The 17,393-nt window shown below is 39.1% G+C and overlaps 2 protein-coding genes across 2 annotated transcripts; one reads left to right on the top strand and one right to left on the bottom strand.

Moving 5' to 3' along the window:
- Positions 1–283: 283 nt before the first annotated feature.
- Positions 284–3,556, bottom strand: LOC111465788 (pentatricopeptide repeat-containing protein At3g42630). Its single transcript, XM_023110306.1, has 2 exons — positions 3,327–3,556; positions 284–1,730 (listed from the first exon to the last, which is right to left on the bottom strand). The coding sequence occupies exons 1-2, from the start codon at positions 3,447–3,449 to the stop codon at positions 573–575; spliced, it is 1,281 nt and encodes a 426-aa protein (XP_022966074.1). The 5' UTR covers positions 3,450–3,556; the 3' UTR covers positions 284–572.
- Positions 3,557–8,446: 4,890 nt separating this feature from the next.
- Positions 8,447–12,833, top strand: LOC111465389. Its single transcript, XM_023109736.1, has 2 exons — positions 8,447–9,356; positions 12,429–12,833. The coding sequence occupies exons 1-2, from the start codon at positions 8,818–8,820 to the stop codon at positions 12,589–12,591; spliced, it is 702 nt and encodes a 233-aa protein (XP_022965504.1). The 5' UTR covers positions 8,447–8,817; the 3' UTR covers positions 12,592–12,833.
- Positions 12,834–17,393: the final 4,560 nt, after the last annotated feature.

Raw genomic sequence — 17,393 nt, 5'->3', positions numbered from 1 at the left:
TTTTTTTGGGGGGGGGGGGGGGTAAAATAAAGTTTTGGTACAATAATAATTTATTGAAACCAAATTAACCAAATTAAAATATATTGTTATGAAATATAATTTTTAACCTTTAAGCTTAATTTTTCTTTTTGGTACTTTTGAGAAATTATAACTTTGGTGGAATATTGTAGAAAATATAAAGATGATTGCATTAATTTTCTTTTTATTTGTGAATAATAAAGTTTGAAAATGTTCAGACACTTTTTATTAATAAAAAGATTGTAATAAGCTCATCAAATTTTAAATTTATGTCTAACATGTTTACATTAGATTGTTTTAAAACTTTCATTGCTAAATGTTCAAACTTACTCGGAATCAATCTACCATATAATCTTAAAAAAAAAAAAAGCAACACGAAATTACTCAAATTCGGTGAGTAAATGACTCCATCAAAGAGCTTATGTTACATATCCCAAACTTCTCGCTCACACCGGCCAAATAGACTAACTACCCGAGGGGAATGCTACCTTGACCCTGCTACTTATCTAGCCGTTGCCGGGCAAAGAGACTTGTTAATGAAAATCGGTTCCGGGCTAGTAATTCCAAAAGACTTGATCTCTTCTGTGTTGCTTTTTCAGATACAATGATATTAACTCTCTGTAAGTCCATTTCTTCTGCTTCTGGAACTGCATGAACGCCTCAGAGCTCATGTGGAAATCTCCTTTACCCAATGCCTCAAAAACAAACAGATCTGTTGATAATATTGGAGGTTGATCTGGATTCATTTTGCTCAAAACGAATTCCAAATTCCTTCCAAGTCTTCTATTTACATATGCATCAACAACACAACCGTACGTCACGAGATCGGGTTCGATCTTCACGTGTTTCATATGTTCAAGGCTAAGATGAAGATCCCATAACAAATCCATTCTTGAAAATGCCATAGCTCTAATATTAAACGTTGTAATATCCGGATTAAATCCAGCTTCAACCATTGCCAGAAACTCACGCTGCAAGCTTTTCATTTTGAAATTGGCAGCATAAGATAAAAGTAGAAGATTCCATAACAGATTCCCCACGTTTTTCCTTCTAAGACCAACATCCCTAAGGAATTCCCCTAATCTGTAAAATTTTCTTTCCCTTATGTAGGCAAACGCCATTGCCAGGATGCCTTCCTTCTCAATTAGAAATCGAGACCTTTTAAGGCGGCCATAGGCGGTTTCCATCTCCATCAAAGAACCAAAAATGCTGTAGTATACAATAAAGGAATTTCCTGTACGGGAACCTACTGGAACACCACTGGAAACCATTTCCCTCAAAGTGTTTTCCATCAATTCCAATTGACCATGCTTCCCAAAACATGATATGGCTAATGAGTATGCCTCAGGCAGTAAGTGTAAATACCTTAGCTTTACCTGATCCAGAACTTTAATTATATCATCGAAGCGTCTCATCTTTCCGTATGTGTTAAGTAACTTTGAAATTACTAAAACGGAAGGCACGAAACAACTGTTTAACATTTCTTCCCAAATTGCTTCTGCTTGGAGGAGAAGACCACCATCTATGTAGCGTACCATAAGAGAAGACAACGTCGAGTTGTTTAATGGAAAATCTTCAGATTTCAGCTCCAAGAAAATCTCTTGAGCTAAAACAGGCGTTCTTCTTTGGCTCAATTTCTCAATCACTTGGGAATGGTTGATAGAAGAATCATCGTCAGCAAAGCTTCCTTTTTCTTTGTTCTGCCGGAGTATCTATCCTAAGTACATTGCGTATAAAATAAACAAAATTAGGGAAGTGTGAATATCTATAACATGTTCATCAGTTGATAAATCGCTCTATTCCTGTTTTGTTACTTTAAGGATTCAAATTTTACAGAGATCCTTGAGTCCTTTGGTTAATTTGCCTCTTTTCAGAGTATTTCCCTTGAATTGAATATGTGTTATCTGTCCACTCATAAATTATGAGATCTCACCTCGGTTGGAGAGGAAAACGAAGCATTCTTTATAAGGGTGTGGAAACCTCTCCCTAAACAGACATGTTTTAAAAACCTTGAGGAGAAGCCCGAAAGGAAAAACTTAGAGAAGACAATATCTGCTAGCGGTGGACTTGGACTGTTACAAATGGTATTAGAGCCAGACACTGGACGACGTGCCAGCAAGGAGACTGAGCCCAAAAGGAGGTGGACACAAGGCGGTGTGCCAGCAAGGACCCTGGGCCCCGAAGGGGTGGATTGTGAGATCCCATATCGATTGGGGAGGAGAATGAATAATTCTTTATAAGAGTGTGGAAACCTTTCCCTCGCAAACGCATTTTAAAAGCCTTGAGGGGAAGCCCGAAAGGGAAAACCAAAAGAGAACAATATCTGCTAGTGGTGGGCTTGGGTCGTTACATACATCTCATCTCTCTTGAATAATGTATTTCATGCAACAGTTTTTCCAGTAAAAGCCATAGCTATAGCCATAGCCATAGCCATAGCCATAGGTCACTGAACAGTAATATCAACAAATACATCCTAGACAAACTCCACAAGGGACACAGTCCCCACACATTGTTCTTCCAGAAAAAGATCAGTGACTTGACCCATCTCCAACATCAAATAATTGTCAGATAACAACGAAAGCCAATTAGTGAGGTCTTTCCAAGGGCTAGGGCTCTTACCTCTAAACATGATCAAGAACTAAACCCAAACTGATCTAAATCTTACTTGAAAATGAAAGAACGTGATTTTAATTTTAAGTATTGATAATGCCTAAACTATGCCCTGCTAAGTTCTTGCAGACAGTTATCATCAATCTTGAAACGTCAAGAATAAATCAAAGGATTAGATTTACTCTAACTCAACATATCAAGAATAACTCAACATTGGAACGAACGTCTAAGCCACTAGCCTAACATGGTCCTAAAGGAGATTTAACCTGGCATACACCCACAGCCTCAAACCCTCATCTTATCATGAGCAAGCCACTTCGAAGAGGACCTTTTGCATTCAATTTTATTTACAAGAACAATCCCTAGTAACATCAAAGTCCCTGATCAGACTACTTAACAGTTCATAAAATTAATCATCTCCAAGTTTCAAGACAACATATTCAGAACCAATTCTTCAGAACTTAGGCTTAATCTACACTAATAATCAATCATCACAGCAGTTCATACACACAATATTCTCATTCGAGTTCTGGATAACATGATAATATAACGTCCGCGTATTTATCACAATTTTCCATTTCCGCCCAAATTGAATCTAACCACAAACCAACAAATAACGATAAAAGCGGAAGAAACTGAAAATTAATCATCAGAATCTGAATTCAAACTGCTAAATTACTTCAGTGATTGAGGCGTACCTTACGAGCCGACGCTCGACCTGCGGGGCGTCTGTGCTGGAACAAAAATGAGCGTTTCTGTTTCAAATTTGTCGGAAAGCAGTGTGGATTTGCTACCGCTGCAACAAGAGAGTTCAATTCCATTATGAAATGATTCTCGGTTCAGATGGCCGTCAAGATCGTCGGAATTCAGACAAACTACCACTCACATCTCCGACGGAAAATCCTTCCGATGAATATTCATTACTACGGTTATGAGTGAATAAAAAAAAAAGTAAAATAAATATGAAACTCTAAATTAACAATAATAACTTAAAAACTTTATATTTTCCCTATAAAGAAATTAAATCTTAATTTTTTTTTTAAATACTAACGAAGTAATATTTCTAGACCAACCAGCTAGCAGATGTTATCCACTTTAACCTATTATGTATCGTTGTCAGCTTCACAGTTTTAAATCGCGTTTGTTAAGGGAGGTTTCCATATCTTTATAAGGAATGTTTCGCTCTCCTCTCCAACCGATATAAGATCTCTCACATGATGTGGCTGCAGAAGAAAGGACTATGGACTTCGGGGACGAGTGCACAACCAGCCTCCTATGTACTAAGTGCCTCGGGTATGCTTGTCCACAGCAATGTTGCTTAAGGCCGCATACCCAAGTCATCCTCCATCATACCATGAAGACTAACTAATCGTCAAACCTCTACCACCAACAAAGAGTTCGTAAACTCTCTTGCCTATATGTTTTAATGCAACTGGCGAAATTCAACTCATTTTCTCTCTCACGTTTTATAAATCCATTTTCTCTCAAAACATGAGTTGGGGCTAAAAACAACCTCGAGATTGTTCATAAAGCCTGAGTTTTGTACAGTTGACTTGCTCGTTATGTTAGAACAACTGTCACACACCAATGTTGTCACGTCATCAGAAAAGTGTGATTGTGATACTAACAACCCATTTTCTTGAGGCGACACCTCATTAAAGCCCTCGTGTGCTCGTCTGAAACCCACTTCTCCTCTTTCAGGCGCACAACAACCCAGATGACTAAGCAGACAAACTCTTAGTTAGAAGGCTTAAAGCTCAACTTGCATTTAAAGGATCAGTGATACGTAGGATCTTACATCGAGATGTATGGATCCATGGGCCTATTTGCCTATGCCATTCTATGAGTCTCTTCCTTTTTACGTATGGCATTGCCACCCCCTTTGGCAGCATCCACTAATTCAGAACTTAATTTGAAAGTCATATTTCGACCCGGACGTTTCCGGGATGCCCCTAATAACCAACGAATGACAAGTGCTTTTCCTTGTGTGGATCCTATTTCAATGGGAACTTGATGAGTTGATCTGCTTACACGTCTTGCCTTTACTGCTATATCGGGAGTTACTCCACGTATTGCTTGACGTAAAACAGATAGTGGATTTGTTTCTGTCTTTTGTTGAATCTTTTTCATGGCCCGATAGATAATTTGATAAGCCAATGATTTTTTTCGGGATCGTTCGGATGACACTTGGCATAATTTAATTTGAAATTTATAAGACCACATAAAAAAAAAAAGAAAAAAAAATACCAAATCCAAAAGATTTCTCTCTTTATATGATATGTCTTTTATTTATTTATTTATTTAATAATTTAAAGATAACAAAGCAAATGTGAATTATTCACCACAAACTCTTTCTTTATTTTATTTTATTCTTCCATTCACTGCCAATCATTTATTTTTAAATTATTTTTAAAAAATTTAAAATAATAAATTCCATAGATTTTACATATTTATTTAATAATTTATTGATATTGACCACAAACTTTAATTATTATTTTTTTATTGCCCTCTCCTTTGGGCTTTTGGGTTGTTGGGAACTAGTTGTTTTCCAAAAGCTTATTCTTTTTAATTAATTAATTAAAAATTTTGAATTTTAAAACAATTCCATTTTGACTTTAATTAATTTTCAAATTCTTGTTGGATTTTAATTAATTAATTTATTTGCTCAATCTAAAATTTCGAGTTAGTTGAGTTAGTGACGTGGATGACTCGAATAGGGTTCACAGTTCAATTCGATCTAACTTGACCCTTTTATTTTTTGGTTCGGTGGAGTTGAGTCATTATCAAATGGTTCGTCTTATAAAACTCAAATATCAAACGTTCACGAGGATAATGAGAGTTGAGTTGAAAATTGTAAGCTCTATGTTACGGTTACTCGAGTTAATCGACCAAGAAAGTTTCAAATCTATGAACCAGTCCAAATTAGAGGCTTCAATATCTCATCTTCATCGATTAGCAAATGTCCCGTCATACACCCGGTACATTTTTGTTGCTTAAAAAAATATTTTGAAAAAGGTCAAGTATTAAAAATACTCAATAGGTAACCGTCTAATAGCATTAAACATGTATGCACTATGAGACGTGAATTGGACGGTATAAACATGTCATTTCTTTTTATATGATTGAGCAGATCATTAACCCATGATTTGAGTTGAATTGCATGAGCGGGAATTTTCGGAGACTTTATCCCGACTAATGGGAATTCACACTCAATTAATGGAGTTGAGTCTCATCCGTCGTAGTGTCTCATGAAACTATATGGTTAATTGTCACATTCTCACGAGTTACGTATTGACATGACATTCACATATGTATGAGGTCTCCAAACCGACTATCCACAATACTTGGCATACGTGCACGTACAACCCTCTCATATCCAAACTAACCCTAAGGTTCATCAAGAGAGACATTTACCTTTAAACGTTCTTTGACAATAAATTTTATTGTCTTAGAACATCGGTAACCTCAATGTAAGAAATCGTATAAATTAAGCATAAATTAAAGGCCTTAAAAGTGATTTTGAGGTCATAACGTTTACTCAAAAGCTTGCTAGTTAGTTTGAGCTCAATTTTGATTTCGTCGATCCAACCCTAAACGTAATAGGTACTTTGACTCGTGTTCTAAAATTTTATAGGTTAGACTCAAATCAAACAAAAGCACGAATACAATCTCTCGCATGTACCACCGAAAAATGCATTAGTGAGGGCTTGTAGTCACCGATGGAATGAGAGATAGGAGAGAGAACCACGTTTGAGACCCAATTTTGAGAGGTGTTCAATGACCCAAGAACCCGACCAATCGGGACTATGCAACCCAAAATATAAAGGCTCGATTGAGTTACATTTTTTTTCCAGTTTGGGTTAGTCGAAAATTCGAGCCAATTGGGCAGGTTAACATTTTTTTGGTCAGGTCAACCAGACTAACCCAACCCTACCTACTATTCTAAGATTATTATGAAAATTAAAAATATTTAACGTTTCCAACTAATTTTAATGATGTTTTTATGACTCAGTCAATATGATATTTACGGTTCCTAACATTTATGTATTATAGATAAGTAATTTTTTTAATTACCCGAAAACTCAACCAAACTCAAGAATAGAGAGATGAGTTGTAAATTCCTATCTAACCAACCCGAAATATCGGGTTAGTCCCAGCTCGTGTACACCCCTACCAATTACGCTTATAGTGCAGCAACTCCGGCAGTAGCAGCAACGGTGGCGGTCGGACATCGGGCAGCATCAGCCAGGTAGTTGGGCTACCGATTGAAAACCAAACGAGGGTAAGGGAGAAAGATGAAAGAAGGCCAAAGTCAAGAGAGAGAAGACGACGGGTACGGGTAGTAACCGGTGAAATCCGGCGGAGAGATACTCGCACCGCCGTGGGTGGCCGGAATCCTGATCAAAAGAAGCTGCACAAAACCCATGTGGCCAAATATGGCATTAATAATGGTGAAAATGTTTGTTTAAGTGGCAATCATACCATAAATATAAAAAACAAAAAAATGGAGGGCCCACGTGCAATTATTATTTTTATAAGAATAATAATTAACAACAACTTTATGAACCACCAAACAAAGGAATTATACTTTGAGTTAGGGTAAAACCTGAAATTTCCACATACTTTTGGGCATCAAAGTAAATAGCCAAAAGTTAGGATCATGTTTGGAAAAAAAAAAGTGAGAATTTGAATCTTTTAAATTAATTAAATATTATATTTTTCACCGAGAATCTAACTCCCGTAATTTTACGATAGGTATTTACGCTTCATTTTTTAACAAAGTTCCTGCCTCATTGTGTATATCGTATGACTAAACACGTTTTCAACTAGCAAGTTAAACATAGTTAGAGATGTTCATTTAATACCTGGGGAGCTGCCCCGAGTAGAGAATCTTCATTTAAACGAAAAATAAGAAAGAGATTAGGGAGAGATTTTTCTCGGTTAATTAAAATGGGATTGGAGACGAGAATTATATTCTTCGTCCTTTATATATATATTTATTTAAAAATTGAATTTTTAAAAATTATATTTAATATTATATTATATTTTTGTTTATAAAATATTATTAAATTTATTACCATTGTTTTTAATATTATATTATATTTTTTTGTTATAAAATATTATTAAATTTATTAAGTGATTTATATTAAAAATGGAAAATATTAAATGAATATTATTTTAAAATATTTATAAAAAGCATAAAATTCAATTCTAAAGCACTTCTAAATGAGAAATTTTGCGAGACTGAGAATTGAAATAGGCAGCAGGGACGGGGACGGGGACAGGGAGGCTCCCACGTCCCCACCTTACTATGTGGCCAAACATATTTAAACCCTATTATTCAATTATTAAAATAACCGATTAAACCATAATATTACGCTTAACTCAAAATTCATTTTCAACTCACGATTGTATAAGCAATTTGAACCATACATTTTTTTCGAGTTTAAATGTAGAGGGTAGAAATTTGAATATCTAATTTTTATATCAACTATATAATACCTGAATCAGTTGAATTATATTTTAAATTCAAAGGCTAATTATCGGACGATATAAATTGTATTAAACATCCATCTCTATATTCCCTCTCGATCCAACTTCAAAATATACTAAATGGCGTTCGATGTTCGATGTTGGATCCTGAAGAACCAAAAAATTTTTAGAAACACTTTAAGCATCAAAACCGAGTAGAAATGAGAAGAAATGGTAACTCTTTTTGATCAAAGAACAACACAAATGGGAAGAAAAAGAAAGTGACAATCCACAAATTATTGCGAACTGTTTGAAGAGAATAAATTATTTTCTTCAACTGTTTAAATTCCTCTGCTCCTCTGCCATAGGCTTCAGAAGAGACCAGAGAGGGCTCAAACTTTCTCTCCTCTCTCTCTTGGAAGCGTTTTTTTTGGGTTTTAAGAACAATTCTTCCAAGTTTCAATTTAGTGGGGTTGAAGAAAGTCGCTTGTGGTGCTTGTTTTGCACTCATCAAACTTTAATTTCAAGAGGGGTTTTCGGGTTTTTTTCTCTTTCTGACAATCTCTGCGCTAATTCTTCCAATTCACTCGATTCCGAATGTCATCTACACTTCACGGATTCAATTCTCTTCCTCCGTAGCCATTTCTCTTGTTTAACGATTTCCTCTCTTGAATCCACTCGATTTTAAGAGCGTTCAGTCCAAATTTTGCGTTGGAAATGGAGAATTTCATCGGAAAACGTAAACCCACCATCAGCCTTTCGCTATTCACCGCCTTGTCCGGTTCATTCTCATCTGATAGAACGAAATCCCCTCGCGATTTTGAGAAGGGCGTTGTTGGATTAGGCATAGTAGCCGCCATGACCGATTCGGACAAGGTTCATGAAGCTTTTGTGTATTCGAAAGCGGCTTCTCCTAGGTCGTGCTCGATTCCGATCGTTTCTTCGGCTAAACCTGCGGCGAATTTTAGAGGTGGGTTTAACCTAGAAAAGGAATCTGAGGTCGTTGATGAACTTTCTGAAAGTTATACTTGCATAACTTCACATTTTGGTAATCAAATGTTTGATAAGCGCGTTTACTTTAATGGTGAGCTTGAATTCATCACTGGCCGCTCTTCGAGTGTGGTGAAATCTGGGGTTTTTTCCACTTCTCCCATGAGTTTTGGTGTAGCAGAGAGAGGGTTTTGTGCTGCTGAATTTTTGAGCTCTTGCTATCTCTGTTGCAAGCAGCTTCATGGGCTTGATATCTTCATGTACAGGTAAATATCACCTCTGCTCCCCTTTTCCCCTTTGTTCTTGGTCTCTGTTGGTTGCCTGATTCGTGAAACCATGGATCAACTTTTAGTTAAATCTAGGGAAGAACATTGAAACATGAAAGGTTTTATATTCTGTATAAGTTGTTGAATCATGGTAACTTGGAAGCTTGTGTTGTTGAAACGTGAGATTTTTTGTTTTTTGTTTCTTTGGTGTTTGTCTGATTGTGATGATTTGCTCTTGGTTGATTCATTTATGATATAGGTTGAATCAATGATTTTGTTTTCTTTGTGAAGTTTTGGATGAGTGATCATTGATTTTGTGAGATCTCACATCGATTGGGGAGGAGAACGAAACATTCTTTATAAGGGTGTGGAATCCTCTCCCTAGCAGATGCGTCTTAAAAACCTTGAGGGGAAACCCGGAAGAAGAAGTCCAAAGAGGACAATATCTGCTAGCGGTGGGTTTGGGCACTTACAAATGGTATCAAAGCTAAACAATGGACGATGTGCCAGCGAGGAGGTTGAGCCCCGAAGGGGGGTAGACACGAGGTGGTGTGCTAGCAAGGACGCTAGGCTCTGAAGGGGGTGGATTGTGAGATCCCACATCAGTTGGGGAGAAGAACGAAACATTCTTTATAAGGGTGTGGAAACCTCTCCCTAGTAGACTCTGAAGGGGGTAGACACAAGGTGGTGTGCTAGCAAGGACGCTAGGCTCTGAAGGGGGTGGATTGTGAGATCCCACATCAGTTGGGTAGAAGAACAAAACATTCTTTATAAGAGTGTGGAAACCTCTCCCTAGTAGACTCGTTTTAAAAACCTCGAGGGGAAGCCCATAGAGGACAGTATCTTTAGCTGTACGCTTGGGCGGTTAAACCATATTGCAGATTTTGGGACTTTATGATAGGTTTCCATCCTTTTTAATATTTTATTTTCTAGTGCAACGATTTGTTGAATTACATAATTATTTTAGATTTGATGTGGCCTTGGAGTGGGGCCCTGTTTCTGGTATTTGTCAACATGATTGTATTTGTTCCTAGATTGATATGATTGAGTTTGGTTATTGTCTCCCTTAGAACTTATGTCTGCATTACAATTCAGGTGTTTCATAAAGATGTCGTAGCTTATATGATAATGAAGAACTTACCATATTCTCGTATAGTTAAGTCGTTCGGGTTAAAATGGTCCTTTTTTTGGAGTACGACACGGGTGGGGTGGGGGTGGGGGTAGGGTTGGGTTCTGTCTTCTGGAAGATAAGTTAAAGCTCTGATCATTAAAGCTACACTCGTGTCGGTGTTAAAATTGTTATTTTAAAACCGTGTTCTTGTTCTTGTAAGAACTAAAGAACTTGCAGTTTGATGGTTGCAAGAGATGAGAGTAATTTTCAGGTCAGTTTATATATTCTCTAAGATAATTCTGTTTATATATTCTCTAGTGGTGGGCTTTGGCTTGGGCTGTTACATATGGTATCAGAGCTAGACACCGGGTGGGGTGCCAACGAGGACGTTGGTCCCCTGAGGGGGGTGGATTGTGAGATCTCACATCCGTTGAAGAGAGGAACGAAGCATTCCTTGTAAGGATGTAGAAACCTCTCCCTAGTAGACGCGTTTTAAAACTGTGAGGCTGACAACAATACGTAATGGGCTAAAGTGGACAATATCTACTAACGATAGGCTTGAGCTTGGACTATTACAGTTACGAGTACATAATACACAAAGAAGTGATATCACCTCTCAGATGCAATTCTTGGTTTAATCTCTTCTTTGCTTCAACTCTAAAAGTTTGGCTGTTTCTTTCCTTTCTTAATGAGGACTGAAGTGTTCATTTTAAGTTAGCTACAAGTACACAACAGCTGACAGCTATTATTCCTTCGTCGGGACATTATACTAATCTTTGAATAGTATATAACTTAATCGTTGGACGATAATGTTATCTCGACTCTTTCTTGGCTAATACTTCCAAGATACCTCCTCGATTATCATCGCTTACATCGGTTTGTTTGATGTTTGGACTTCTATTGCTCTTCAATAATCATATAATTTCATGCTTGCTATGTAGAGAAAATCTTCCAAATCTTATTGTTGTTCTAATGATAACGATGGTTCGTGTGGAAAGATCTGAATCCTGAATAGCTGTTTCTTTTGTCGATCGAAATATCTAAATCCTAAATAGCTGTTTCTTTTGTTGATCGAAAGATTTGAATCCTGAATAGTTGTTTCTTTTGTCGAGTGGAAATATTTGAATTCTGAATAGCTGTTTCTTTTGTCGAGTGGAAAGATCTGAATCCTAAATAACTGTTTTTTTTGTCGAGTGGAAAGATCTGAATCCTAAATAACTGTTTTTTTTGACGAGTGGAAAGATCTGAATCCTAAACAATTGTTTCTTTTGTCGATCTAAAGATTTGAATCCTGAATAGTTGTTTCTTTTGTTGAGTGGAAATATCTGAATCGTTGATCGAAACATCTTAATCCTGAATAGTTGTTTCTTTTTTCGATCGAAATATCTGAATCCTGAATAGCTGTTTCTTTTGTTGATCGAAAGATTTGAATCCTGAATAGTTGTTTCTTTTGTCGAGTGGAAATATCTGAATCGTTGATCGAAAGATCTTAATCCTGAATAGCTATTTCTTTTGTCGAGTGGAAAGATTTGAATTCTGAATACTTGTTTCTTTTGTCGATCGAAAGATCTGAATCCTAAATAGTTGTTTCTTTTGTCAATCAAAAGATTTGAATCCTGAATAATTGTTTCTTTTGTCGAGTGGAAAGATCTGAATCCAGCATAGTTGTTTCTTTTGTCGATCGAAAGATCTAAATCCTAAATAACCGTTACTTTTGTCGATCGAAAGGTCTGAATCCTGAATAACTGTTTCTTTTGTCGATCAAATTTTCACCACATAAGCGTTTTAATCAAGATATTTTCAGGGTTTCTTGTCATGTACTTCATGTGGTTGATATGAGATGACATGTGAATGGATATGAAACTTTAGCAATATGATTGGCTTCCATCCAAGATTCTCATGAACTTGGAATCTTCTTTTTACCTTGAGAATGACTTTGCTGTGTTTCATTTATTATGTAGAGGCGAAAAAGCGTTTTGCAGCGTCGAGTGCCGTGACAAACACATAAGAAGCGACGATTGCAGGGACAAATGTGGAGCGGAGGCCATGAAAGACTACTCGGCATCATCGCCTTGCTCGGTGACTGGTCCGCTTGCCTTGGCCTCGGGCGTAGTTGCAGCTTAGTAGGTAAAAGCAAAAAGCACACAGAAACAAATTATAAATAGGTGATTGATGGATGATAAGCGCAGAGTATGAAATAAAGTAGTAGTGGGTAGCAAAGACCTTGTAGAAAAGGCTTACAAATAAGATGGTTTGTATGATGCAAGTGTTATATAAAATGTATGAATTATGGGTCATATATAATATGATAATGATATGATGTGATAAATTCTATTAGCTTACAATACCCATGATATTTGATATTCTATGGTCCAAAAATTAATCAACCTTGTTATATTATACTAGATATCTTATATTATATTATACTATATAGTCGGGATCTATTTATTATCCCTTGGAACGACGATTCACGAGCTCGGTGTCACGGTCATGCTCGTCCAGGGCGTGTTGCCCGTGGCCGCATGCCCATGACAAGCTAAACCCTTGTCATGTCTTTTCATTCTAGTGTTTTTACTTTTGTAGTTCTAGGGCGTATGATGCCTCAAAAATATCATGTTTAGGTGTGCTAGACATGAAATGCCTCAGAATGTACTATAGCTATAGGAGGATATAACTAGTTGTCAACTTCTCTCTACCCAAGGTTATATATTGTAAGCCGTTGTTATCTCTATCTTGTTTACTTATATAACGTCTCTTTTTAAAATGTCTCTCTGCCCTCGTTTTCTAAAACCTTCTTTTAAAATCGAGGCTAGAGGCTCGATCATATGTCGCTTGGCCGTAGGCGACGCAAGAACAAATTGGCTTAACTCACTTGTCGTTGGAAAGTGAGTGTCGTACAATCGCTAGTCTGCTGCATTCAAAAGTGCGATTGTGTCAAGTGGTATCAGAGGTTTGTTAGCTCCATGACATAGTAAAGACCGAAAATATGTCGGCGACAAAGTCGACACCAAAAGCACAAGCTGACTGGCTTACGCTAATATAGGAGGAAATGCAGTTCCTCAAGGAAGTCCCTGACACCCTCCGCTTCCTGGAAGCACGGGTGACCGAATTGAGTGGGGGAAAGTCATAGAAATCGACGCAATGGGCAACCTCCTGGATGGATTGCCAATCGCAGAACTGATGTTTCGAGTGACCTCGCTCGAAGAAAGAGTTGCTCCTACGAGGGACGTGGCGAAAAGTTCGACGTGCTACAAAATACAATGATGAGCTTGTTCAATGGATTAGCTGATGAATTCAAAACAACAATCGACGACATCCAAGAAAGGATGGCCACCATGAGCACTCGAATTGAAGTGACCATGAAAGCCGTGGAGAATGTCGCGACTAGGCAAACTAATGCAGGATCCAACAAACTGAGATTCCCAGACCCTAGAGCCTTCAAAGGGAATCGGGACGCCAAGGAGTTGGAAAACTTCATCTTTGATATCGAACAGTACTTCAAAGCCACAACAGCTTGTACCGACGACAAGAAGGTGACCTTAGCCTCGATGTATCTCATAGACGACGCCAAACTTTGGTGGCGTACGAAGGTGCAAGACATCGAGGATGGATTGTGCACCATCGACTCGTGAGAAGACCTCAAGAAAGAGTTGAGGGACCAATTCCTCCCCGAAAACACAGGACATATGGCAATGGAGAAAGTAGTAGCCCTGAAACATACTGGAGGCATACGGGACTATGTCAGATAGTTCTCATCCCTGATGCTAGATATCAGGGGCACATCAGAGAAGGACAAGGTGTTCTTCTTTATAAATGGGTTACAGCCGTGGGCCAAAATAAAGCTATATGAGAACAAGGTCCAAACCCTAGCTGCCGCAATGGCCTGCGCCGGGAGACTCCTAGACTATAGGAATGAAGCGGGATCCCAAAGGAGAACGACACCGGCCCCAAACACTGGGGGCAAAACATACAAGCCACCAGGTCATCGAAATGAAAGCCCCAACAGACTGAACGTAGGTAACGACAGACCAAGCGGATGGACGGATAGACCTCCTCATATCAACCAAGCGGGGACATCCCGAGGACCTTACCATCAAAAGAACCACCCAACGACGCCTCTACAATGCATATTGTGTAAAGGTCCACACAAATTATCCTATTATCCTCATCGGGCCTCTCTCACTGCGCTCCAAGTGTTCATTCAAGAGAGCAATGACGCCAGGGTCAAGACTATGCTAGACAAGAAGGAAGATCAAGACAACCCCGAATGGGCCCGCTCAAATTCTTGTCAGCCCTCCAATGGAAGGTCGAACTAAAGGAGATAATAGAGAAAAGACTCATGTTCGTAGATGCGACAATAAATTCTCGACCGAGCAAGAGCATTCTGATAGATTCAAGAGCGACCCACAACTTCATCGCCGATCAAGAAGCCCAAAGATTGGGACTCACCATAGGAAAGGACCCTGGGAAAATGAAAGCTGTCAACTTTGAGACCTTGCCTATTGTGGGAGTTTCCAAAAGAGTCTTCTTCAAAATAGGGGATTGGACAAGAGAGCTAGATCTTGTCATAGTTCGCATGAACGACTTTGACGTGGTACTTGGGATGAAGTTCCTCCTAGAACACAAAATTATCCCAATGCCACTGGCAAAATGTTTGGTGATCACCGACCGCAACCCCATGGTAATACCTGCAAGCATCAAGCAACCAGGTAATCTTCGAATGATCTCGACCATACAATTGAAAAGAGGACTCGCACGAGAGGAACCTACATTTATGGCCATACCATTAATGGAAGAAGCGACCACTGAAGAAACTGTCCCAAATGAAATCAAGGAGGTACTAAACAGCTATGCCGACATAATGCTAGAGAGCTTACCCCAAACATTACCACCTCGTCGAGGCATTGATCACGAAATCGAACTCCTCCCCGAGGTTAAGCCGCCAGCGAAGAATGCATACCGAATGGCTCCGCCCGAGCTAGAATTGAGGAAACAACTGGATGAGTTGTTGACGACGGGATTCATCCTCCCGGCGAAGGCACCTTACGGAGCCCCCGTACTGTTCCAGAAGAAGAAGGATGGGACGTTGCGTGTGTGCATAGACTATAGAGCCTTAAACAAGGTGACGGTACGCAACAAATATCCACTACCGATAATATCCGACTTGTGCGACCAACTTCACGGGGCCAAATACTTCACGAAGTTGGACTTACGATCAGGGTATTACCAAGTACGTATTGTCGAGGGGGACGAGCCCAAGACGACGTGTGTAACAAGATATGGGATTTTCGAATTCCTAGTAATGCTCTTTCGCTTGACAAACGCCCCAGCTACTTTCTGCACGTTGATGAACCAAGTTTTCTACGAATACTTGGATCAGTTCGTCATAGTATACATCGACGACATAGTTGTTTACAGCACAACCCTAGAGGAACACAAAGTGCACTTGAAGCTGGTGTTTGACAAGCTGGGACAGAACTGTATGTCAAGAAAGAAAAATGTGCCTTCGCACAAACATGCATCAACTTCCTTGAACATGTCGTCAAATGTGGACAGATTAGTATGGATAGAAATAAGATAAAAGCTTTCCAAGAAAGGAAAGTTCCTACTTCCATATCCGATGTGCGGTCCTTCTTAGAATTAGCCAACTACTATAGATGGTTCGTCGAAGGGTTTTCACGACGAGCCGCCCCATTGACAGAGCTATTGAAGAAGGGCCACCCTTGGTCGTGGTCAAATAATTGTCAAATGGCCTTTGAAGATATGAAAACAACCATGACGAGGGGTCCTGTCCTCGGGTTGGTAGATGTTACAAAGCCATTTGAAATAGAAACAGATGCTTCCGACTTTGCCCTAAGTGGGGTTCTTATTCAGGAAGGCCACCCCATCGCTTACGAAAGTCGAAAGCTCAACGATGCCGAACTGAGATACACTGTCTTCGAGAAAGAAATGATGGTTGTAGTCCATTGCCTACGAGTCTGGAGACAGTATCTCTTGGGATCGCAGTTCGTAGTGAAGACGGATAACAGCGCCATTTTCCACTTCTTCGATTAACCAAAATTGACGGCAAAACAAGCCCGGTGGCAGGAATCGTTGGCTAAATTTGGCTTCAAGTTCGAACACAAAGCAGGAAAGAGTAATCAAGCAGCCGACACACTGAGTCGGAAGGGCGAACATGCGGCCCTATGCATGTTAGCCCATATTCACTCAAGTAAGATCGATGGATCGATGCGGCGACATCATCAAAGAACATTTATATAAAGAACCATCGGCCAAAGCCGTCGTCGAACTAGCTACAGCTGGGAAAACACGACAGTTTCGGGTTGAGGGAGACCTCTTGATGACGAAAGGAAACAGATTGTACGTCCCAAGAATGGGAGAACTGAGGAAGAAGCTCATTCAGGAATGTCATGATACCTTATGGGCCTGACACCCTGGGTGGCAAAGAACATACGCCCTAATAAAAAAGGGGTACTTCTGGCCAAACATGCGAGACGATATCATGCAATACACTAAGACGTGCCTCGTCTGTCAACATGACAAAGTCGAGAAAGCCAAAGTCTCAGGACTCTTGGAACTTCTGCCTGTGCCAACAAGACCCTGGGAAAGTGTGTCTCTAGACTTCATAACACACCTCCCAAAAGTCGGGGAATATGACGCCATCTTGGTTATCGTAGATCGATTCTCAAAATATGCGACGTTCGTCCCCACTCCCAAATTATGCTCGGTTGAACTCACAGCCCAACTCTTTTTCAAACACGTTGTAAAGTTATGGGGCATTCCGTCGAGCATCATCAGTGATAGGGATGGCAGATTCATTGGGACATTCTTGACTGAGTTATTCGCTTCTTGGGAACAACCTTAAACATCTCCTCGAGTTATCACCCTCAAACTGATGGACAGACAGAATGGTTCAATTTCTTGCT

The sequence above is a fragment of the Cucurbita maxima genome, unplaced genomic scaffold (assembly GCF_002738345.1).
Source record: "Cucurbita maxima cultivar Rimu unplaced genomic scaffold, Cmax_1.0 Cma_Scf00029, whole genome shotgun sequence".
NCBI lineage: Eukaryota > Viridiplantae > Streptophyta > Magnoliopsida > Cucurbitales > Cucurbitaceae > Cucurbita > Cucurbita maxima.
The sequence above is the reverse complement of the archived record's forward strand: the minus strand, read 5'-3'. Positions and strand labels throughout refer to the sequence as shown.